This window comes from Diabrotica virgifera, chromosome 3 (genome assembly GCF_917563875.1).
Source record: "Diabrotica virgifera virgifera chromosome 3, PGI_DIABVI_V3a".
NCBI lineage: Eukaryota > Metazoa > Arthropoda > Insecta > Coleoptera > Chrysomelidae > Diabrotica > Diabrotica virgifera.
In genome coordinates, this window is record NC_065445.1 from 86,888,655 (window position 1) to 86,914,975 (window position 26,321).

The 26,321-nt window shown below is 33.7% G+C and overlaps 1 protein-coding gene across 1 annotated transcript in view; it reads left to right on the top strand.

Annotated features, from left to right (window-relative positions):
• The window catches only part of LOC114330626 (melanotransferrin), a 59,439-nt gene that overhangs the window by 28,149 nt on the left and 4,969 nt on the right, over positions 1-26,321 (top strand). The window contains exons 9-10 of the mRNA XM_050645267.1: positions 2,951-3,138; positions 3,197-3,368. Of these exons, the coding sequence (XP_050501224.1) occupies positions 2,951-3,138; positions 3,197-3,368 (360 nt within the window). The remainder of the gene's footprint in view (positions 1-2,950; positions 3,139-3,196; positions 3,369-26,321) is intronic.

Below are 26,321 nucleotides of genomic sequence, written 5' to 3' on the forward strand. Positions count from 1 at the left end.
CTATTTTATTTTTTAATCAAAAGTTATTCGGGTTTAAAAATTGCAGTTTTTCGATTTTTTGAAAGTTCAACCGCGTTTATCTCGAAAACTGTGCATCCTACTAAAAAACTTGTAGAAATATTTTTTGCTTAAAATGACCCAAAAAATACAAAATATTGTTTTGTTTTGCCAAAAATCGCTGTTATTTGATTCCTCAAGTTCTTGGTCTATAACAATCTTATCGACATCCGGATCAACTGTTACCCAAAAAATTCGTGTTCTACGGGTCAAAATACATAAAAAAAACTTGGGTAAGTCCATCTGAATTAACGAGGCCGTTGTACCCCCCCTGGCGACAGGACTACAAGAGAAATCATTAAAAAATGCCAAGTTTCGTGTAGAAATCATTACTTAGAATACAACACACCCTCATATTTATGTTTCGGAGATCTTAAGAAAGCATTTGACATGTACAAATTAAAGAACGTTGTCTATAATTTATTGTACGACAGAGTATCTTTCGAAAATATCTACCAGAGTAAAACAATAAAAGTAAGAGTAGAAGAACTAACTGACCCAATTGAAGCTGGCAATAGGATAAGACAGGGGGCATAGGATAAGACAAATTCTAAATGAAGAATTTGACAGACAGCCTGTTGAGTCAACGGAGACAGTAGCAGCAATGGTCACCAAAATAACAAACGAGGAAGTGGCTCAAGCTCTTCAAAAAATAAAGAAAGGAAAAGCGGTAGGACCAGATGGTATTCCTGGGGAAGTATGGAGAGCATTGGGAGAGACAGGAACAAGGTGGCTAGCAGGTTTATTTAATAGAATTATGGAAGTTGGACAAATGCCAGACGAATGGAGAAGCAGTATAGTAGTACCTGTCTACAAAAACAAGGGAGATATACAACAATGTACAAACTACAGGGCTATGAAACTGCTTAGCCACACCATGAAAATATGGGAAAGAGTAATTGATAGACGGATACGTGAAGATACCGAAATATCCGAGAATCAGTTTGGCTTTATGCAGGGCAGATCAACAACAGATGCAATTTTCAATATAAGGCAGTTGATGGAAAAATACAGGAGTACATTGATCTTGAGAAAGCATATGATAGAGTTCCTCGATAGATTCTGTGGTGGGCACTCAATAAGAAAGGAGTCCCTGGTGAATATGTAAAGATTGTGAGGGTAACGACTAGTGTTAGGACAGGTGTGGGAGAGACTGATAAATTTCATGTGAAAGTAGGCTTGCACCAAGGCTCGGTGCTTAGTCTGCATTTATTCTCATTAGTTTTAGACCAGATAACAGCGAAACTACAGGGTAACATTCCATGGTGCTTAATGTATGCTGATGATGTTAGTAGGAAATAGTGAAAGAGACTTAGAACAAAAACTGGAAGAGTGGAGACAAGCTCTGGAGGAAAAAGGTTTAAAACTTAGTAGGACAAAGACAGAGTATTTTCAATGTTCATTTAAAGATGGAGTTACTACAAATAAAATGGTATCTTTGGATGGTGAACTGATTGTAAAAAGCAATAGTTTGAAGTACCTGGGATCGGTATTAGAGAGTAATGGAGAAATAGATGGAGATGCATGCAGTAGAATTAGGGCTGGATGGATGAAGTGGAAGGAAGCGACTGGTGTGCTGTGTGACAGGAAAATTCCAATTAAGCTGAAGGGAAAATTCTATAAAACAGCCATAAGACAAGAGGAACAACGAATGCATGTGGCGGAAATGAGAATGCTTAGATGGATGAGTGGAGTGACAAAAAAGGATAAAATTAAAAATGAGTATATTGGAGAAGTCTAGGTGTGGCACCAATTGATGCCAAAATGAGAGAGCATAGGTTGAGATGGTTTAGTCATGTTCAACGTCGAGACGCTAATCACCCAATACGAAGAATTGCTGAAGTGCAGATTCGTGGAAGGAGTAGGAGAGGAAGACCAAAGAAGACGTGGGTGAGACGATTAGGCAGGACATGTTGGTAAAGGGGATTAATACTGATATGACCCAAGATAGAATTGTATGGAGAAATGCAATTAGGGAAACCGACCCCGCATGAGGATAAGGCAAAGAGAATGATGATGAATAGGATAAGACAGGGGGATTCCCTGAATCATCTATTGTTCAACCTGATAATTGTAGAAATAATAAAAAAGTAAGAACTAAAAAAGGATACCAAATGGGAGCAAAACATCTTAACCTTACCTGCTATGCAGACGATGAAATACTAACTTACTCTCAAAGTGGAGATGATTCACAAAGTGTGCTGCACCAATTTAATATAACCGTCAGAAAATTTAACATGTTAATTTCCCTAAAAAGGCAAATTGCATGGTTATAACAGCAAATCCAATAAAATATAAATTAGGGCTGGAGGGTCAGATAATAGAACAAATGATGGAGTTTAAATATGTAGGCATTACATTATCTAGCTACGGAAAGCTAGAAACAGAAGTGGAAGATCAAGTGAATAGAGCAAACAGAGCCGCAGGTTGCCTGAATGAAACATAATGGAGAAATAAAAATACTGAAAAAGGAATGAAGGGCAGAATTTACAAAGTCATGAGGCCAAAAATGACATACGCGGCAGAAAGACGACCTGGCACAGAGAGAACAAAAAGATCGATGGTAAGTCGCTATGGGATATATCTAAAAGTACAAATATATGACGGAGATGCAAGGTGGAGAACATTAATAACTGGGTAAGAACAGAAGAGTAAAATGGAATAACCACATAAGCCGAATTACAACAAATAGGACAGCGAGAAACGGTTCCCCAATAGGAAGACGATCAGTGGGAAGACCACGAAAACGACGGAAACGGCAACTTACTGGAGGCATACATAAAAAGAGGAAGAAGATAATTTTCATATCCCTAAAAATCTTAAGAGTGGCCTCATTTAATCGCAAAAAGTAGTTTTATTGTTTGTCTTTACGTATGTGTATTTTATATTGTAGGTACTGTAGAAGAGATGCGTCGGAAGACTACTACGGCCACACGGGAGCTTTCAGATGCCTTGTAGAAGGTGGAGGACACGTTGCTTTCGTCAAACATACTACTGTAACTGAAAACACTGGTGGGAAGAAGAGGGAATGGTGGACAAGGGACAATCTTAACGACGACTACGAATTATTGTGTCCAGACGGTAGGTCCTAAATTAAATGCGGATCCTAAGGAATTAATCGTTGTTTTTGCTCTTGTAGGTACTAGAGCTGAGATTCATGAATACACTAAATGTAATCTTGGCAAAGTGAAAGCTAATGCCATCGTTACTCGAGGAGGATATGGGTACAACGAAACCCATATTAATGCTTACATTAACCTGTTTTTGTATGCTCAAACCTACTATGGTAGAAAATTTGCTGATGAATTTAGGTAAATATACAATTTTTATATTAATTTATTATTTATCCGGCGATAATGATAAGTAGTCCATTCTTTCACGGTTTTTGCTCTAAATTTTAAAGAACCGCTTGGATTGACATGAAATTTGGCATACGTATAGCTTACATGTCAAAGAAAAAAAGTGATATTGTGCCGATGTGTGCTTTTCCCCTGGGGGTGACTTTCACCCCCTCTTGGTGGTGAAAAAATATATGTCCAAAATAAGTCAGGAAATGGATAAACTGACTAATTTTAAGTAACTTTTGTTCTATAGAGCTTTTTCGCCAAGTCAACACTTTTCGAGTTATTTGCAAGTGAATATATTCATTTTTCAACAAAATAACTACATTTTTAGACGGTTTTTCGCAAATAACTCAAAAAGTAGTAAGTATGTTATCGAAAAAAACGTTCTTAGCAAAAATATTGCATGTAAAAAAGTAAAAAAACATGGTGTACGCGCTAGGTCTCTGGACCTCGTAGAACCAGAGTTATAGCCAATGAAAAATAGATTCATATTCACCAAATTTCAAATAGAATATTTCGAAGTGAAATATCCAAAAAATTAAGCAATTTTTGGGGAAAACCCATTTTAACTTTTTTAATGTTTAAAAAAGCTTTATTTCTGTTTTTATAAAAAGTTTCTAGAATTAAATTTAAGCAAGTTACGCTCAAAATAAAGTTGGTCCCTTTTGTTTTGGCAAAAAAAAATCGGGAAGACCACCCCCTAATTAGCAACTTAAATGAAATTAATCGTTACCGCTCCACAAATTATTTTACTTATGTTGTGTTTATATGATCTGCAAGTTTCATCGATTCAAAGTGCTTATTTTTAAAAAAAATTGGTTTTAAAGTAAAATTTTCAAAAATTTTAATTTTGAAAAATATGCTTTTTTTCAAAATAACTTAAAAATTGTTAGAGATACCAAAAATCTCGAAAAACAAAAAAAGTCAGCATTGCTTTTCTGAATATCATGTATTTTTTTGTGTTTCTGTTAGACAAAAATTGATTAAGATTTGGTGTTTCTAAATTTGCATACATTCGTGATCAGTGACTCGTTCAACCCCTTTTAACTACAGCCCTTTCAAACATAAGGACTTTGAACCGATGAAACTTACAGATCCTATAAACAATACATACACGAGTCAAGAAACTTGTGAAGTCGTAACGATTAAGTTCATTTGAGATACTAATTAGGGGGTGATTTTCCCGATTTTTTTACCAAAAAAAAAGGGACTAACTTTATTTTGAGCGTAACTTGTTTACTTTTGATGCTAGAATTTTTTTTTATAAAACAAAAATGAAGTTTTTTTAAACACTTTAATTAAGTTGTAATGAGTTTTCCCCGAAATGTGTTTTATTTTTGGTTACTTCACGTTAAAGTATTCCATTTGGAATTTGACGAATATGAACCAATTTTTAATTAGCTATAACTCTGCTTCTACTAGGTACAGAGACCTGATATTTACACCATTTTTTAAAATTTTTTACAGGCTACGTTTTTGCTACAAATGTTTTTTCGACAAAATATTTATTATTTGAGTTATTTGCGAAAAACCGTCTAAAAGCGTGGTTATTTTGTTAAAAAAATGAACATATTCACTGGCAAATAACTCGAAAAGTATTGACTTAGTGAAAAAAATATAGAACAAAAGTTACTTAAAATTAGTCAGTTTATCCATTTCCAGACTTACTTTGGACGAATATTTTTTCGCCCCCAAGAGGGGGAGAAAACCACCCCCGGGACAAAAGCACATATCGGCACAATATCACTTTTTTTCTTTGACTTGTTAGCTATGTGTATGCCAAATTTCATGTCAATCCAAGCGGTTCTTTAAAATTTAGAGGTTTTGCAATATTTTACCGTTAAAAACGTACTAAAGATAATTTATCAAAATGCAATACTAAATAAAAACTATATAAAAATATAAAAAAACTTTTATGTGAAATTACTCCAAGAAAATTTAGAAAAAGAACATCGCACACATCTTATGGAAAATATAATGTCACTCAAATTCAATAAAATTTATACGAATAGATTCGTTTTAAATTAACGATCAAATCTTATCATTGCGCCAACTCTTAATTATGATTAATTACGGCGCAAATTGCAATTAAAGTTGATCGAAATCACATTTTCCGAGTCAGTAAAAGTGTCAGTTACAATCACTATTGCTCTGGGTGCTATTCAAAAGAGCTTAAACCCCGCTGGGCCTAAGCGGATTAGTGAAACTAATCCGCTGATTTATGGAGTACCGACAATTTGGGTATTTTAAAATATTTTTTCTCTCTCTAATTTATGTACGTACCCATTTGATTTCAGATTTATTTATATCAATTTCTGCTCTTATTATTGAAAATATAGAGTTGGCGCAATGATAAGATTTGACCGTTAATTTAAAACGAATCTATTCGTATAAATTTTATTGAATTTGAGTGACATTATATTTTCCATAAGATGTGTGCGATGTCCTTTAAAGCACTCATGGGAGTGCCGACAGAAGTGAAAACTTATAGTATATAAATTACAAGCTCATTGCTTCTCCACATCCAAAAAGAATGCTATACTTATATTATATAAGTGTTGCGTACGTTCTATGCTATTTTGTATACATACACATAATATATACAGTGCGTCCATAAAGTAACGCATAAATTCATTATTTCGTAAACCGGCCACTTTAAGGAAAAATCCCAAAACAGGTCGATTTTTATTTTTAATTTCCTTTTTTTTTGCATATATCATACTAGTGATGTCATCCATCTGTGCGTGATGACGCAATCGATGATTTTTTTAAATGAGAATAGTGGTCATGTGATAGCTCATTTGAAAGGGTATTCAATTCTCTATTCACTAATGTAAACATTAACATAATTATTTATACAAGGTGTTCAAAAAAACATTTTTTAATTAAAATAATTGAGACAAAAATAAGAATGTATGTAATTTATTTAATTCAAAATGCGTGTTACTACTGTCAGAAAAGAGAGAAAAAAATTATTTGACAAATAAACATTGATTTTAGCTTGAAAGAAATGTTCAACTGGCAAGAGGCAGGTAGGTGGCACCTTTAACATTGAATTTAAGCGAAAAACACTATTTATTTGTCAATTAAACATTTTTTCCTGTTTTCTGACAACATTAAAACGTATTTTGAATTAGATAAATTACATACATTATTCTTTTTGTCTCAATTATTTTAATTTAAAAAATGTTTTTTTGAACACCTTGTATAAATAATTATGTTAATGTTTATATTAGGGAATAGAGAATTGAATAATCTTTCAAATGAGCTATCACATTTAAAAAAAATCATCGATTACGTCAGACGCCCAGATGGATGACGTAACTAGTATGATATATATGTCAAAAAATCGAAAATTAAAAATAAAAATCGACCTGTTTCGGGATTTTTCTGTAAAGTCGCCGGTTTACGAAATAATGAATTTATGCGTTACTTTATGGACGCACTGTATTATGTACGTACGAAATTGATTTCAGCAAAGTGATGACGGTCGCAAACTCAATACTTTTTTCCTATCTAAAAAGTGTACAACGTCCCTACAGAAGTTTTCACTTTAAAAATTTATTTCGTCAAACAATGACGGTCGCTAATTTAATACTTTTTCCCCATCTAAAAAGTGCACAACGTCCCTAAGAAGTTTTCATTTGAAAAATTTATTTCGCCGAAGCGATGACGGTCGCTAATTCAAATACTTTTTCTCCATCTAAAAAGTGTATAACGTCCCTAAAAAAGGTTTCGCTTCAAAAATTGATTTCGTAGAAGCAATGACGGTCGCGATGGCGGTCGATAATTCAATACTTTTTCTCCATCTAAAAAGGGCACAACGTACCTAAAGAAGATTTCACTTCAAAAATTTATTTCGTCGAAGCAATAACGGTCGCTAATTCAATACCTCTTTCCTATCCAAAAAGTGCACAACGTCCCTAAGGAAGTTTTCATTTGAAAAATTTATTTCGCCGAAGCGATGACGGTCGCTAATTCAAATACTTTTTCTCCATCTAAAAAGTGTATAACGTCCCTAAAAAAGGTTTCGCTTCAAAAATTGATTTCGTAGAAGCAATGACGGTCGCGATGGCGGTCGATAATTCAATACTTTTTCTCCATCTAAAAAGGGCACAACGTACCTAAAGAAGATTTCACTTCAAAAATTTATTTCGTCGAAGCAATAACGGTCGCTAATTCAATACCTCTTTCCTATCCAAAAAGTGCACAACGTCCCTAAGAAGTTTTCATTTGAAAAATTTATTTCGCCGAAGCGATGACGGTCGCTAATTCAAATACTTTTTCTCCATCTAAAAAGTGTATAACGTCCCTAAAAAAGGTTTCGCTTCAAAAATTGATTTCGTAGAAGCAATGACGGTCGCGATGGCGGTCGATAATTCAATACTTTTTCTCCATCTAAAAAGGGCACAACGTACCTAAAGAAGATTTCACTTCAAAAATTTATTTCGTCGAAGCAATAACGGTCGCTAATTCAATACCTCTTTCCTATCCAAAAAGTGCACAACGTCCCTAAGAAGTTTTCATTTGAAAAATTTATTTCGCCGAAGCGATGACGGTCGCTAATTCAAATACTTTTTCTCCATCTAAAAAGTGTATAACGTCCCTAAAAAAGGTTTCGCTTCAAAAATTGATTTCGTAGAAGCAATGACGGTCGCGATGGCGGTCGATAATTCAATACTTTTTCTCCATCTAAAAAGGGCACAACGTACCTAAAGAAGATTTCACTTCAAAAATTTATTTCGTCGAAGCAATAACGGTCGCTAATTCAATACCTCTTTCCTATCCAAAAAGTGCACAACGTCCCTAAGGAAGTTTTCATTTGAAAAATTTATTTCGCCGAAGCGATGACGGTCGCTAATTCAAATACTTTTTCTCCATCTAAAAAGTGTATAACGTCCCTAAAAAAGGTTTCGCTTCAAAAATTGATTTCGTAGAAGCAATGACGGTCGCGATGGCGGTCGATAATTCAATACTTTTTCTCCATCTAAAAAGGGCACAACGTACCTAAAGAAGATTTCACTTCAAAAATTTATTTCGTCGAAGCAATAACGGTCGCTAATTCAATACCTCTTTCCTATCCAAAAAGTGCACAACGTCCCTAAGAAGTTTTCATTTGAAAAATTTATTTCGCCGAAGCGATGACGGTCGCTAATTCAAATACTTTTTCTCCATCTAAAAAGTGTATAACGTCCCTAAAAAAGGTTTCGCTTCAAAAATTGATTTCGTAGAAGCAATGACGGTCGCGATGGCGGTCGATAATTCAATACTTTTTCTCCATCTAAAAAGGGCACAACGTACCTAAAGAAGATTTCACTTCAAAAATTTATTTCGTCGAAGCAATAACGGTCGCTAATTCAATACCTCTTTCCTATCCAAAAAGTGCACAACGTCCCTAAGGAAGTTTTCATTTGAAAAATTTATTTCGCCGAAGCGATGACGGTCGCTAATTCAAATACTTTTTCTCCATCTAAAAAGTGTATAACGTCCCTAAAAAAGGTTTCGCTTCAAAAATTGATTTCGTAGAAGCAATGACGGTCGCGATGGCGGTCGATAATTCAATACTTTTTCTCCATCTAAAAAGGGCACAACGTACCTAAAGAAGATTTCACTTCAAAAATTTATTTCGTCGAAGCAATAACGGTCGCTAATTCAATACCTCTTTCCTATCCAAAAAGTGCACAACGTCCCTAAGGAAGTTTTCATTTGAAAAATTTATTTCGCCGAAGCGATGACGGTCGCTAATTCAAATACTTTTTCTCCATCTAAAAAGTGTATAACGTCCCTAAAAAAGGTTTCGCTTCAAAAATTGATTTCGTAGAAGCAATGACGGTCGCGATGGCGGTCGATAATTCAATACTTTTTCTCCATCTAAAAAGGGCACAACGTACCTAAAGAAGATTTCACTTCAAAAATTTATTTCGTCGAAGCAATAACGGTCGCTAATTCAATACCTCTTTCCTATCCAAAAAGTGCACAACGTCCCTAAGGAAGTTTTCATTTGAAAAATTTATTTCGCCGAAGCGATGACGGTCGCTAATTCAAATACTTTTTCTCCATCTAAAAAGTGTATAACGTCCCTAAAAAAGGTTTCGCTTCAAAAATTGATTTCGTAGAAGCAATGACGGTCGCGATGGCGGTCGATAATTCAATACTTTTTCTCCATCTAAAAAGGGCACAACGTACCTAAAGAAGATTTCACTTCAAAAATTTATTTCGTCGAAGCAATAACGGTCGCTAATTCAATACCTCTTTCCTATCCAAAAAGTGCACAACGTCCCTAAGAAGTTTTCATTTGAAAAATTTATTTCGCCAAAGCGATGACGGTCGCTAATTCAAATACTTTTTCTCCATCTAAAAAGTGTATAACGTCCCTAAAAAAGGTTTCGCTTCAAAAATTGATTTCGTAGAAGCAATGACGGTCGCGATGGCGGTCGATAATTCAATACTTTTTCTCCATCTAAAAAGGGCACAACGTACCTAAAGAAGATTTCACTTCAAAAATTTATTTCGTCGAAGCAATAACGGTCGCTAATTCAATACCTCTTTCCTATCCAAAAAGTGCACAACGTCCCTAAGGAAGTTTTCATTTGAAAAATTTATTTCGCCGAAGCGATGACGGTCGCTAATTCAAATACTTTTTCTCCATCTAAAAAGTGTATAACGTCCCTAAAAAAGGTTTCGCTTCAAAAATTGATTTCGTAGAAGCAATGACGGTCGCGATGGCGGTCGATAATTCAATACTTTTTCTCCATCTAAAAAGGGCACAACGTACCTAAAGAAGATTTCACTTCAAAAATTTATTTCGTCGAAGCAATAACGGTCGCTAATTCAATACCTCTTTCCTATCCAAAAAGTGCACAACGTCCCTAAGAAGTTTTCATTTGAAAAATTTATTTCGCCGAAGCGATGACGGTCGCTAATTCAAATACTTTTTCTCCATCTAAAAAGTGTATAACGTCCCTAAAAAAGGTTTCGCTTCAAAAATTGATTTCGTAGAAGCAATGACGGTCGCGATGGCGGTCGGTAATTCAATACTTTTTCTCCATCTAAAAAGGGCACAACGTACCTAAAGAAGATTTCACTTCAAAAATTTATTTCGTCGAAGCAATAACGGTCGCTAATTCAATACCTCTTTCCTATCCAAAAAGTGCACAACGTCCCTAAGGAAGTTTTCATTTGAAAAATTTATTTCGCCGAAGCGATGACGGTCGCTAATTCAAATACTTTTTCTCCATCTAAAAAGTGTATAACGTCCCTAAAAAAGGTTTCGCTTCAAAAATTGATTTCGTAGAAGCAATGACGGTCGCGATGGCGGTCGATAATTCAATACTTTTTCTCCATCTAAAAAGGGCACAACGTACCTAAAGAAGATTTCACTTCAAAAATTTATTTCGTCGAAGCAATAACGGTCGCTAATTCAATACCTCTTTCCTATCCAAAAAGTGCACAACGTCCCTAAGGAAGTTTTCATTTGAAAAATTTATTTCGCCGAAGCGATGACGGTCGCTAATTCAAATACTTTTTCTCCATCTAAAAAGTGTATAACGTCCCTAAAAAAGGTTTCGCTTCAAAAATTGATTTCGTAGAAGCAATGACGGTCGCGATGGCGGTCGATAATTCAATACTTTTTCTCCATCTAAAAAGGGCACAACGTACCTAAAGAAGATTTCACTTCAAAAATTTATTTCGTCGAAGCAATAACGGTCGCTAATTCAATACCTCTTTCCTATCCAAAAAGTGCACAACGTCCCTAAGAAGTTTTCATTTGAAAAATTTATTTCGCCGAAGCGATGACGGTCGCTAATTCAAATACTTTTTCTCCATCTAAAAAGTGTATAACGTCCCTAAAAAAGGTTTCGCTTCAAAAATTGATTTCGTAGAAGCAATGACGGTCGCGATGGCGGTCGATAATTCAATACTTTTTCTCCATCTAAAAAGGGCACAACGTACCTAAAGAAGATTTCACTTCAAAAATTTATTTCGTCGAAGCAATAACGGTCGCTAATTCAATACCTCTTTCCCATCCAAAAAGTGCACAACGTCCCTAAGGAAGTTTTCATTTGAAAAATTTATTTCGCCGAAGCGATGACAGTCGCTAATTCAAATACTTTTTCTCCATCTAAAAAGTGCATAACGTCCCTAAAAATGTTTCGCTTCAAAAATTTATTTCGTAGAAGCAATGACGGTCGCGATGGCGGTCGATAATTCAATATTTTTCTCCATCTAAAAAGGGAAAACGTCCATAAAGAAGATTTCACTTCAAAAATTTATTTCGTCGAAGCAATGACGGTCGCTAATTTAATACTTTTTTCACATCGAAAAAGTGCAAACCGTCCGTCAAGAAGTTTTCACTTCAAATATTTATTTTGTCGAAGCGATGACGGTCGTTAATTTAATACTTTCTCCCATCCAAAAAGTGCACAACGTCCCTAAAGAAGTTTTCACTTCAAAAATTGATTTCGCCGAAACGATGACGGTCGCTAATTCAACACTCTTTCCCCATCTTAAAAGTGCACAACGTCCTTAAAAAAATTTTCACTTCAAAAATTTATTTCGTCGAACAAATACCGGTCGCTAATTTAATACTTTTTATCCATCTAAAAACTGCACAACGTCCCTAAAGAACTTTTCACTTCAAAAATTTATTTCGCTGAAGTGATGACGGTCGCTAATTCAATACTTTTTCCCCATCTAAAAAGTGCACAACGTGTCGTTAAATAAGTGTTCACTTCAAAAATGTATTTCGTCGAAGCAATGATGGTCGCTAATTCAATACTTTTTCCCCATCTAAAAAGGCCAAAATGTCCCTACAGAAGTTTTCACTTCACATTATTTCGTCGAAGCAATGACGGTCGGTAATTCAATATTTTTGCCAATCTAAAAAGTGCACAACGTCGCTAAAAAATTTTTCACTTCAAAAATTTATTTCGCAGAAACAATGGCGGTTGCTAATTCAACACTTTTTCCCCATCTAAAAAGTGTACAACGTAACTAAAAAAGTTTTCACTTTAAAACTTTATTTCGCCAAGGCGACGACGGTCGCTAATTCAATACTTTTTCCCCATATAAAAGTGGACAGCGTCCCTAAAGAAGTTTTCACTTCAATAATATTAGCGTTGATTGATAAATATAAGGGGAAGATACGAAACCATGTGCATTATTTTGTTCCCTTTAAAATCTGCCTGTATAGTGGCGCGCATAGCGTAAATTTGTTGAAGCTAGCCAAGAACAAGCACTTATTCTACGTGGTCCGTATTCAAAATTTTAACGCACAGTCGCTATCATATTAATCTGTATTAATACCTGTATTAATTTTTTTTCTGCAAAAACGTTGAAAATATAAATTGACTATAGAGTTTTTTCACTAGTCTTGACCTCACAAGTAAATACTTTTCGAGTTATTTGCGCGTGAATATATTCATGTTTCAAAAAAAGTATATTTCATGAGGAAATGAAGTATTTCGTCAAAAAAATATTCATAGCAAAAATACAGCTTATAAAAAAATGAAAAAAATGTTTTATATATGACATATGAAGTCGTAGACTCAATAAGAGCAGAGTTGTAGCTAATAAAAAGTAGGTTCTTATTCGTCAAATTCCAAATTGAATATATAACCAAAAAATTAAGTACTTTTCGGGGAAAACTCATCATAATTTTTTTAAATTGTTTAAAAACAGCTTTATTTTTTTAAGTTTCTAGTATCAGAAGTAAAAGTTGCGCACAAAATAAAGTTGATCCCTTTTTTTGTAAACAAAATCTTAAATATCACCTCTTAATTAGCATCCCAGATGAAATTAATCAGACCTATGAATATGACCTTTACACTTTGGGATATTTCGTATCACTGATAATTATAAAGTTATTTTGAAAAAAGGCATTTTTCTTTCAAAACAAAAAAAATTACTGTAAAACTAAATTTACGATAAAACTTACAGATCACGACAAGGCGAAAACGGCGGGTCCTTTGGGAAAAATATTCCCATGAGATTTTTTTGCATAATCACATTCGTGAGACATCCCAGAATAAAGCTCAAGAAGTCGCCCACGTGAAAAGTGGTTCAATTTTTTTTAACAATTTTTTTTAATCAAATTGCAAAAATCAATATTTTTGGCTCGGACATTTTTTTTTGTAGGTTTTTTGGACCATTCTGGATAAAAAAGGTGTCTTATTATTTTTCTCTAAAGTTGATCGTTTTCGAGTTATAAGCAATTTAAAATTGAAAAAAACGAAAAATGGCGATTTTCAAGGCTTAATAACTCGGTTAAAAGTTATTATTATAAAAGTCAGAAAGTGACTAAATCAAAGTTTAATGCCCTCCCTACAAGATCCTGAAGAAATTTTTGTCATTATTTTATTACTAAGCTGTTATTTTTAAGTAATAATAATGAGCGCCATGCACGAGGTAGGCGGCCGTAAATGTGAGTGCAAGTAAGATGCACAATTAGACTGCCGGAGTGGCGTCTCTCTCGCACTCAGCATTTACGGCCGGCAACCACGTTCATGACGCTCAATATTATTACTTAAAAATAACAGCTTAGTAATAAAATAATGACAAAAATTTCTTCAGGATCTTGTAGGGGGGGCATTAAACTTTGATTCAGTCACTTTCTGACTTTCATAATAATAAATTTTAACCGAGTAATCCGAGTAACCCTTGAAAATCGTTTTTTCATTTTTTTTCAATTTTAAATTGCTTATAACTCGAAAACGATCAACTTTAGAGAAAAATTTTTAGAGACCTTTTTTATCCAGAATGGTCCAAAAAACCTACAAAAAAATTGTCCGGGCCAAAAGTATAGATTTTTGCAATTTGATTAAAAAAATTGTTAAAAAAAATTTGGCCCACTTTTCACGTGGGCGACTTCTTGAACCTTATTCTGGGATGTCTCACGAATGTAATTATACAAAAAAATCTCATGGGAATATTTTTCCCAACGTACCCGCCGTTTTCGCCTTGTCCTAAGTAAAGTAACTTGTGAAGCGGTAACGATAATTTGATTTTATTCGTCTTGAGGCGCCAAACGAAAAACACAAACGACTTTTTTCTTTGACACATTTTAAATTGTGTTTTGATGTGATTTATAGCATCTCTTTCGAATTAAAAATTTTACGCAAGTTCCCCTTCAGAGGGTGATTTTCACGATTTTTTAAAACTAGGTTTTACAAAAAAAGGACCAACTTTATTTTCAGCGTAACTTGCTTACTTTTAATGCTAGAAACTTTTTTAAAAACAAAAATAAAGCTTTTTAAACACTTTAAAAAAGCTGCGATGAGTTTTCCCCGAAATGTACTTTTTTTTTTGTTAGTTCACGTTGAAACATTCGATTTGGAATTTGACGAATAAGAACTTACTTTTAATTAGCTACAACTCTGCTTATACTGAGTATAAAGATTTCATACAAACGCCATTTTTTTTAAGTGAAAAAACTCTAGAACAAAACTTGCTTAGAATTAGTCAGTTTATCCACTTGATAGCTACTAGATAGTATTAGACTTATTGCTAGCTACCTAGCCCTATACAAAGTGACTTTAGAAAGTCCACATCTACATTAGAAAACCTAGTGGATATTGAGTCATTCATGGGTTATTTGGATGTGATCATGTATGTTTGGCTTATGGGTATCTTTTATTATATAACGCGTACCATTTGGGGATTAGATATTATAAGAATTCTATTAAGTTGTTCAATTCAAGGAAATATAAAATTTATTAATAATTTTCTATATAGACGAAACTTATTCGAATAAATTTATTTATTTATTTATTTATTTATTCAATAAACGGCAGAGCCAATTTACAAAAAATGTATAAAAAAAATGAAATATTATGGTAAACAGTAAAGATAACCAATTTTAACCTAAAATAACAAATAACAAAAGATAATAAAAATGACAACAATGACAACAATAAAAACCAACAAAATTAAATTAGTAACAATAATAAATAATTAATAAATTATAGGAACTTAGTGCTTTACTTCAGTTACTGAATTATGTATGCTTCTTTTAAATACACGAGGACTGTCCACAAATGGATCAAGACTGTTTTGATTATGATTAATTAGACGCAAGGTGCGTGACAATGGGGAGTAAAAGCAATAGTTCGTATTATGATAAGGTATGCGAAAAATTGGGGAAACCCGTCTTTGGACAGTATTGAGGCTTATAGCTTGTAAGATAGTTGGGCAATGATATAGACCATTTAATATTTTATAAATGATTGTTAAATCTGATTTAGCCCTTCTTACTTCCAAGCTATCCAATTTAAATGTTTGATTAACCAGATCATAATTAATGTTAAAACCCTGACGAATATTGATATGAGCTCGAAATGCCAAAGAACGAAGAAATGTTTTCTGGACGGACTCAATATTTCTAATGTGACAATCATAGTAAGGTGACCATATAATTGAGGCATATTCCAGCAATGAGCGCACAAAAGAAACATATAACCTTAAAAAACAATTCGGTGACAGTTGAGAACTATTACGTGTTATAAATCCAAGATTTCGCATACTCCTATTAATCATGTCTGTAATATGTGGTATAAAAGTTAATTTTTTGTCAAACAAAACACCTAAGTCTTTAATACAGTCCACAGATTCAATAACAGTATTGTTCAATATATACGTTTTTACAATGGTATTGTTAGAGCGACTGAAGGTAATACTAAAGCATTTTTTAACATTTAATTCTAGACCATTATCAGTACACCATACACATAAGTTATTTAGATCCTTTTGTAGCAGTACAGTGTCTAGTTCGGACTCAATAACCTTATAAAATTTGAAATCGTCCGCAAAGGCCAGAAGTGCAGAATGTAATATTATAGTACTCAGGTCTCTAATAAACAAGTTAAACAAGACAGGGCCTGAGTGAGACCCCTGTGGAACACCTGAAAGCACCTGAATCTCGCTAGATAAGTAATTGTTAATCCGAACGAACTGAGTACGCCCAGTTAACAAACTATAAGAAAATCTTACAAGGCTCTCACCCAAACCCATTGCACTTAGTTTGGCAACAATATGTTTATGACTAACTCTATCGAATGCCCTCGAGAAGTCCGTGTAAACACTGTCTACCTGTTTGGAGCTCTCAAAGGCATTCAACAGGTCAAACTGATACGTTAAAAGGTTGGTCACGGTGGATCTACCTTGAGAAAATCCATGCTGCTCGTCATTTAATATTTTGCGACAGTGCCAGGATAGATGGGTGGAAAATAATTTATCAAAAAGCTTAGGAATAGCTGATAGTATGCTAATCCCTCGATAGTTACGAACGTCACTCTTATTGCCACTTTTATGGATAGGTGTAAGAAAGCTGACTTTCCAAAAGTCGGGAAAAATACCAGTGGAAATGGACAAGTTAAACACATGCAGCAAGGGTTGGCTCAACGTGCAAACACATTTCTTCAGCAGCACAGAGGGAATACCATCTGGGCCATGTGAATACCTACTCTGCAAACTATTTATACCATCAAAGACCTCTGTTAAAGAAAATTGCACTGTATTAAGATCCAAACTATAATTAAAGTTATAGTCAGGAATCTCCCCATCATTGTTTTTATATGATAAAGCAAAATGTTTTGAGAATAAATTTACAATTTCTTGACCACTGTCGGCAGTCTCATTATCAAGAAACATACTATTAGGATATGCACTTGATCTCCGTAAATTATTCACATGTTTATAGAACAGACTAGGGTTAACGGACAATTCTGTATTTATTCTCATTATGTAGTTGTTGTGACATTCATTGCGTAAAATTTTACATCTATCTCTACTTTGTGAAAATAATTGATAGTCCTCATAATTCCCAGTCTGCTTAAATTTACAATGTGCTTTTTTCTTATCAATGATTAGCCTCTGTAATTCCCTGCTAAACCAAGATGGAAAGTTAGATGACTTAAAATGTTTAATCGGGACAAAATGATCAATAGCAGAGTACAAAACATTATAAAAATATTCCACACATTTGTTAATGTCACCATGATCAAGTGCATGATCCCAGGATATGCTAGCTAAATAGTTGTTAATAGCATTACAATCACAGTTCTTAAAATCGTAGTAAAAAACGTCATATTTTAAATCTAAATCACTTTTAAGAGGGATGATAAACTCATCATCAAATAACGTTCTTTTAGACTCAAAAATCCAATTAAACGACATTCCTCAATGGTCTACTCTTAGTGTTGCACTTTTCTTTATTGCAATCAATCACATCGCTAAATCACTTAATCCACTACTCATTTACAAATTTAAGAATTGTTCGAACACTACTGGCTTAGAATTTTCTCCCACTAAAACGAAAACAGTAATCATCAGTAAAACTCCAAAGAAGCACATTATACTACCGAAAATCTACCTAAAGAATTTGTTCTTCTTCTTTTTCTTTTATATAGGCAGTACTGCCCGTTTTTCTTCAACGGTGCCTTTCATTCTGTCCCTAAATTGTCATTCCATCTTTTCCTTGGGCGTCCTATACTTCTTCTGGCTATTCTTACTATCCTTGATTCAGACATCCGGCTTAAGCGTTGATTCCACTCTTCTTTTCTATCTTTACCCAGACATTTATATTGTCTATCCCACATATGCATTTGATTTCCTCACTTATTACCCTGTCCCGTGGTCCTTTTCCAGCAATCCTTCTTAAGATCTTCATTTCGTTGGTCTCCAGATGTCTTTGTGTTTTGCTTGTATTCTCCTTTTCATGAACATTTTTCAGTGCGTCACAAATTATAGAAAAAAAGGTAAGTCCGTGATAATACACATTTATGACATTTATTCTAACGTGACATTTTAGTTAAATCTGACAGTTGTCAAATTTTATTTTCAATTTGGAATAAAACCAAATCAATTGTGTCTATTGCATTTATAAAATGGTATTTTCTTTCATTTGTATAGTCTTATAAATTGTACAGATTATATTGATAATATTATTATTTTATTTAATAAATAATTCTTTTTTGATTATGGCGCCATCTATCGACAACTAGAATAATCACCGAACTAGAATAATTACCGAAGTATTCCCAGACGTGCCTTTTTTTCTGTCACATACAATTTAATGCGTTAGAGAGAAATCGAAAAACTGTGACGCACTGAAAGATGATCATGAGAAAAAGAATATCTGGTCTTGTTTCGGCAGTGTAAGTCATAACTGGTCTAATAACTGACTCATATTATATTCTAGCCTTTGTTTCCACTCTTAGGTGTTTGTTTTTCCACATTGTGTCGTTTAGGCATCCGGCCGTTCTACTGGCTTTAATTATTTGGTCTTTAACCTTTTCTTCGATATTGTTGTCGGCTGATAGATTAATTTATTATTAATCCAAGTTATTTGAAAGTCATTACTTGTTGTATAATTTGATTGTCCAATTTGCATCTTATTGATTCTGTGGATATTACTAAGATTTTTGTTTTTTCAGGCTGATATTTTCATATTCATTTCTTTTATGTTAATGTTGAACTCATGCAGTATTCTTTGTAGGTCGACTTTGCACTCTGCTACTAACACGGTGTCATCAGCGCAACAGAGTTTTTTATCTCTTTATCGCCCATTTTGTACCCTCTTTTTTTCTTCACTTGTTTTATTATTGCATCCAACTTTATTTTAAACAGTATGGAGGGTTTAGTGAATCTCCTTGCTTGATTCCTGTGTTTGCTTCTATGGGTTCTGTTATTCATTGACTTTCATTTCTATTTTATTTCTTACATGTATGTTTATGAGAACGATATACGGCAACTGGTAATCAAAGGAAAGATAGAGGGTAAGAGAGGTCTAGGAAAAGATGTCATGGCTGCGTAATATTCGCCGAATGATAATAATGAAATTACTCTTAATAGAATAATGTAGGTAATCCTAACTATCTAATATCTCACCTGACAATACAATCCACGGTGGACGCCTACGCAGAAATACAAGGCACCTTTAAGAAGTAAAGTTAATAATAAATAATTCAATAAGTATACTTAGTCACGATTTTCCCCTCAACTCGGAAAATATCGACCGCATGAAAAAACTTGGAAGAAACTGTAGGAAATCGCAACAACTTAAGTCCTTACCATTTTTTCGAAGAGTTTAAAGTGGCCGAGCGGTTTACTTAGTCAATTTTATATTAAGTAAATACCGTTGCAATATCTCCAAACAAAATATACAATCATCAGAAGAGACTGTAATTAACGAAAATACCTACCTAATTTTTTATCGAGATGAGGCAAATAAGATAAATGTACAATATATAAAATCACCCAGTGAGTATTTTTCTCGTTAAATAATTTTTTTATTTGGAATATTCAATGATTTCTTTCAAGAATTCATATTAAAAGACAAATTACAACTACAATTCTAATTAATTTAAAAACGAGTTTAGAAAGTAATAGGTGCTAACTTCAATAATTATTTTAAAGATTGTCTGATTGTCATGATCATGCCACTATTATCGCTGAATAGTTGAATGATAACTCAAATATAAATGAATGAAAAGAAATAAATACGTTCTATTATAATCCAGTCGGCCGACCCCAAATTCCGATAACCAAAGCTACCTGAATACGTCTCATCTTTGTCTCAGGTAAATTCAATCTCGTACCTAGAAAGCTGCTAACGCCATCTATTTCTAAAACCACTGGTGTCGTACATAAACGCTCGTTTAGTTTCGTATCTTCTCCCCTATATTTATTAATCAATGATATTAGTATCATTATACGTACATTATAATAATACACGTACAAAATTTATTTCGTCAAAGCGATGACGGTCGTGAAATCAATCTTTTTTCCGCATCCCAAAATAGATTTTATATTTATTTTAAATTTAAATACTTTTATACAATTTATGTATATATGTATACTCATAATATAGATACGTACAAAATTTATTTCGCCGAAGAAATGACGGTCGCGAAATAAATCATTTTTCCCCATCCTAAAATAGGTTTTACATTTATTTTAAATTTAAATACTTCTATATAATTTATATATGTATATTATAAATACACATAATATACCTATACAGGGTGTCCAGAAACTTTACCGACAAACGAAGATAGGAGATTCCTCAGATAATTTTAAGACAATTTAACCCAATTCACCTAGTCCGAAAATGCTTCTTAAGGGAGCTAGAGCTCTTTAAAGATGATGTCATGAAATTAGTTTTTCTTAAATACCTCCAGAACGCTTCTATTTAGAGAAACGAAAATTGGTATGCATATTTACTTTTCAGAGATGAATCGATTCCATCCATTGCAAATTTCTAGTCCGGTCATAGGCGTCCGTTTTGGGTAGAGCAACGGGTGTTTTATCGCATAACTTTTTTGTCCTTAACTTTTATGCATTTTTGACACCGGATTGTTAAATTGTGAGGTATTCTAGTACTAAAAGGTACTCTTGCTTTAAGTCGGTAGGACACCCCGTTTTCTAGAAAAATCGATTTGAAAGTTTTTCGTTTTTGGAATTTGAAAAAAAAAATCGAAAGAACTTTTCAACAAAAAACGAAGTATTTTACCAACATAAAGTAAGAGTAACTTTTAGTACTCGAATACCTCATAATTTAATAATCTAGTGTCAAAAATGCTCAAAAATTCAAGACAAAAAAGTTATGCTATAAAATAACTGTTGACCTACCCAAAACGGACGCCTATGGCCAGTACTAGAAATTCGCAATTAATGAAATCGATTTATCTCTGGAATATAAATAAATGTACTCGTCTTTCTAAACAGATTTTTTTTGAATTTTTTTTTAAATTCAAAAAGCGAAAAATTTTCAAATCGATTTTTCTAGAAAACGGTGTGTTCTATCGATTTAAAACAAGAGTACCTTTTAGCACTAGAATACTTCACAATTTAATAATCCAGTGTCAGAAATGCATAAAAGTTAAAGATAAAAAAGTTATGCGATAAAATAACCGTTGCCCTACCCAAAACGGACGCCTATGATCGGTACTAGAAATTTGAAATGGATGTATTAGATTTATATCTTGAAAATAAATACGCGTACCAATTTTTGTTTTTCTAAATAGAAGTATTTTACCTTTGGAGTTTCTCATAAAGTGAGGAGTTCTTTTTCTCTGAATGTAGGTAATTTCTTTTAAGTTTTTTGTGTATATTAAACTCGTCATGTTTTCTTTGTAGTTCTTCCATTTCACGACATACATCCTTGTTCCACCCAGACCTCTTTTGCTCGCTTAACCTCGTATCTTATTTGTCGATATATTTCTCTATATCGAATCTCGTCTTTGTTTTTCCAATTTCTTCTTTGTTGAATAAGGTCTAGTATTTTATCGGTCATCCAATCTTTTTTCTTCATTGGGTCTTTCTGGTTTCAAAACTTCGTTTGCTATGGTGACCATGGCGGAATTCATTATATCTAGATTTTGACCGGTATTTTCTTGTTTAGATCTTTCTAACTGTTTTTTAATCTCACGATTTATCTTATTTCCGAACTCATCTGCTATTACGGCATTTCTTAGGAGTCGATTATTAGGTTTCTTCTGCGTTATCGGGGCTTTTATTATTTTTAGTTTTAATTTGTATCCAGCACAGAGCAGATTATGGTTAGTTGCTGCGTCTGCACTTAAGTATGTTTTTGCAGATGTAATACTGTTTCTAAACCTTCTATTAATTCCACAAGGAAAAAGTTTTCCTGTAGTTGGCTGTATACCATGTAATACAAAAAACAGTAAACCCTTTATAAAAGGTATATTTAAAATCCCTAAAAAGGGCTACATCACAATCAGAACTAGTTTTCGACTGGTTTACCAGTCATCATCAGTGCTTACCTAAAATGAATATAACCTGATAAAAAATGTAAAGATTGAAATTTTGACTAGGGTTAAAAAGCTGTCGGTTATACTCACGTGAAGTTTACATGCTAACCACCAAGATATAATTTTACAAAAATATGAGGGTCAAAGCCCTATTATACGTTGTTCGTTAAGGAAACATCGGTTAAAGATGCCAATTAAAACATGGATGTTAGAAATATTTTACCATTATGCCCTAGGTAACATCTGAGCTGTAGTGTGACTTGATTACATGGTGGAAGTCAGGTGGCAAGTGAAAGTGACAATGAGTTGGATGTAGACCTCCGAACGTTGACAGGACAGAAATGACAGTTCCACAGGAAGTTGAAAAATTAGCCTGTCATATTTAAAGACTATGGTGTACAGATTGTTAAAATTAGAAGTGATGTAACAACACACTCCATTGTGAGAATTATCATTTAAAATTCGGTAAACTAGATTTTGTAGTTAAAGACCGCGTCCCACCATCAAATAATTTGATAAAACTGGTTTGAGCAAACTGAAAGTGACAGTTAGTGACGTCACATCCTGAGTATTCATTGTGGATAATAATGAAAAATTTTAATTTTAAATAAAGTACAAACAAGTTAGACAACTCAATACAAAAAATTTGATCAAACTAGACTGATAGTGAGAGCACAGATTTTTAGAATTTCAAAAAAACTGCAATTGTGACGTCACTTTGACGTACTTCCTCAAGTACGTCAAGTTTGCTCAAACTGTTTGATCAAATTATTTGATGGTGAGACGCGGCCTTAAGAGATTATGTTGTTCTGAAGCTATTTCCTTGTGGCATTTTTATGATTAATTATTTATATGGGAAATAAGCCACAATTAAAATGAAAAAAATAATTTTATTAACGTTTCGACGCCCAAATCGGGTGCCGTTGTCAAAATACAAAATATTACTAAATAAACAAAAATGTTGTTGCTAAGCAAAAAAATTCTTTTAATAATTTATTTAATCTGACTCATTTATATTGGCAATTCAGACATATATTATACATTTTAAAGTAGAAGAGTTTAAAATGATATTGCCAATATTTATGAGTTGCGTTCCTGGGACGACTTACTGAAAGATAGTTCATTCGATTACATGAAATCAACCCCAACTCAAGAATATCCGTCTCAAAAAAAAATAAAAAATTATAGCATGTGATCTGTCTTTAAAAAGACAACCAAATGCAACGACAGTAAAATTCTCGCGTTAGAGACTTCATAGTAAATCACATAAAATTCATAAAATTTAGTAATATTTTGTATTTTGACAACGGCACCCGATTTGGGCGTCGAAACGTTAATAAAATTATTTTTTTCATTTTAATTGTGGCTTATTTCCCATATAAATAATTAATTATTAAGAGATTATGTTTACTTATACTGTCAGTGGAGTTAGGCAAACCACATTACACAGATGTATTGACAGCTGTTAGAATTTGTATAAGTTTAAAAAAGGAACTCACAATGGGGGTGACTGAGGTGTAGAAATGTCTTAAATACTCTAGGAGTATGTATCGTTAAGAAAATACAAGCTTAAACTTAGGCGACCAATTCTTAAAGACCATGCAGGCTGCCCGGATCTGTAAGGGTCCAAAAACCAGAACCGTCATAAGATGATGATAGTAGGGGCTGGGGGGTATGGAGTCTCTGTGAGGGAATTAATGAGAGAAGAACAAGAACGGGACCCAGAAAGAAAATTCGACCTTTGATTTGGTTTTGCTATAGATGAGTGTTATATGTTGGTAATGACAGCTTGGTTTCGTTTCGATTCAGAGGTGTTCATGTAGCCCCACTGAAGACGTTTGGAGAGACAGAAACGTATGTATCTTCTTCATGTGCCATCTCCTCTAAGAAGGTTGGCAACCATCACGGCAATTCGCACTTTCGATACCGCTGCTCTAAAGAGATCAGCAGAAGTGCAATTAAACCAAGCTCTCAAATTGTTTAACCAGGAGATGCTTCTTCTTCCGCGACTCCTTCTACCCTATATTCCTCCTTGTATTATTAATTGTAACAAGTTATAACGCTCGCCCCTCATAACATGTCCCAGATATTGCAGTTTTCTGACTTTGATTGTATTTAAAACCTCTTTATCTTTTCCCATTATTCTCAACACCTCGATATTCGTGACTCTATCCACCCAACTTATTCTTAATATTCTTCTGTAGGCCCGTAACTCGAAGGCTTCTAATCTGTCCGAAACATCCTTCTTTAATGTCCGGGCCTCCGACCCATAGAATAATACGGAGAACACGTAGCATTTCTTAGAGATAACAATTCTTAGAGAATTGGCCAGACTCTGTAAATATATATACAGATGCATCTAAGACGTTAGTTGGCACTGGATGTGCCTTTTACATACCTGCTACTAAAACAGAAAAAATGTTTAAGTTAGGCCATGAGTTTTCTATCTTCAGTGCTGAAGCCATAGCAATTTATGAGGCCCTGCAATATTTTAAAGAATCAGAAGATATATCTGCAACAATTATTTCCGATTCACTCTCTGTTCTTCTTGCTATTCAAACTATAGATTTTCCCAATAACAATTCAAATATTTATATCCTACTAATTAAGAAACTCATTTTTGAAATTCATAAAAATAAAAGAAGAGTGAACTTTTTATGGGTTAAGGCTCATATAGGACTAACGTATAATGAATATGTTGATAGTTTGGCTAAAAAAAGCTATTGAGTATGGTACTTCAAATAATAGTAAGTTTTGCATATCTGATTTAGTTAACACTATTAAGTATCGAGTTAAAAATAAGTGGAGTCAATCATGGCGAAATCTTTGTAAACAATCCAAATCTCAGTATTCACAGATTCAACCTTCTGTTCCAAATATATATTGGTTTAAAAATTATGTAGTACCTCGAAGATATATAACAACATTAATCAGAATGAAGTTTGGACATGCATGTTTCCCTCTACATCTAGCAAGAATTAAAGTTTTTGATTCAAATCTTTGTACTGAATGTCAGAAGGTGGGTGATTTGAATCACACTTTCTTTGAGTGCACAAAATACTATCCATACACCTATAATTTAAACGAAGATTTAATAAAATGTAATGTTTTTCCACCTTTCAATGTATCCCATCTATTGTCTCTGAACAGTAAAAATATATATGATTGTTTAATGAAATTTATCTCTGAAACTAAAATTAACCTCTAAATTTATTAATCCTGATAATTTGATATATTATGTACATATAAAAAAAGAAGAAGAAGATGTATAATGGAAAAATGTGGTGAGCAACTTGGACAGTCCATAGCGGCCACCTGCAGCTTTTGAACTGAGTAGGGAGCTGTGGAAGAGTTGGCTATGGAACTCTAAGGACCTCATTGACTTCTTTATGTATGAATAGAAAACAAAAAAGTTGTGACTGGCTAATTGACACCCAAGTCTATGCCATAAAAAACACGTAGCATCTCAGAAGTCTTATCTTTAAAGAAATTGTAATGTCCCTGCTACAGAGTACTTTTTTCAGTTTGTTGAAAGCATTTCTTGCCTGTCCTCTTCTTGCTTTAATCTCTTCTGTGTACTCATTAGTTTCATTAATTATTGTACCCAAATATTTATATTTTTCAACCTTTTTAATTTGTTCTCTAAGTATTGTTATGCTTTCTTGGCGCTGTTGAGCTTTTGTGATTACCATAAATTGTGTCTTTTTTGTGTTTAGGGACAGTCCGTTTTCTTGGCTGACTTCTACCACTCTGTCAACCATTTGTTTTAAATCCTCAAGACATTCGGCTAATAAAATAGTGTCGTCGGCAAACCGTATATTATTGATTGGTCAGCCATTTACTTTTATTCCCGTGGTTAGGTCCTCTAGTGCTTCTTGGATTATTTCCTCTGAATACATATTGAACAAAGTAGGAGACAGGACACAGCCCTGTCTGACGCCCCTCTCAATCTGTATTTCATTTGAAAAGGCATTGTTCTCTTTTACCACAGCGATCTGATCTGAAAACGTATGTATGGGGATGGTGAATCTCCTCTGAACTGTTAAAGTCACAATTTCGTGATATTTTAGTCGTGAATATTGCGGTCCTTAATATAAGAATGTGTAGATACTTGAGACACACGTTCTTGTTGGTAATTCCCTTCTTTACA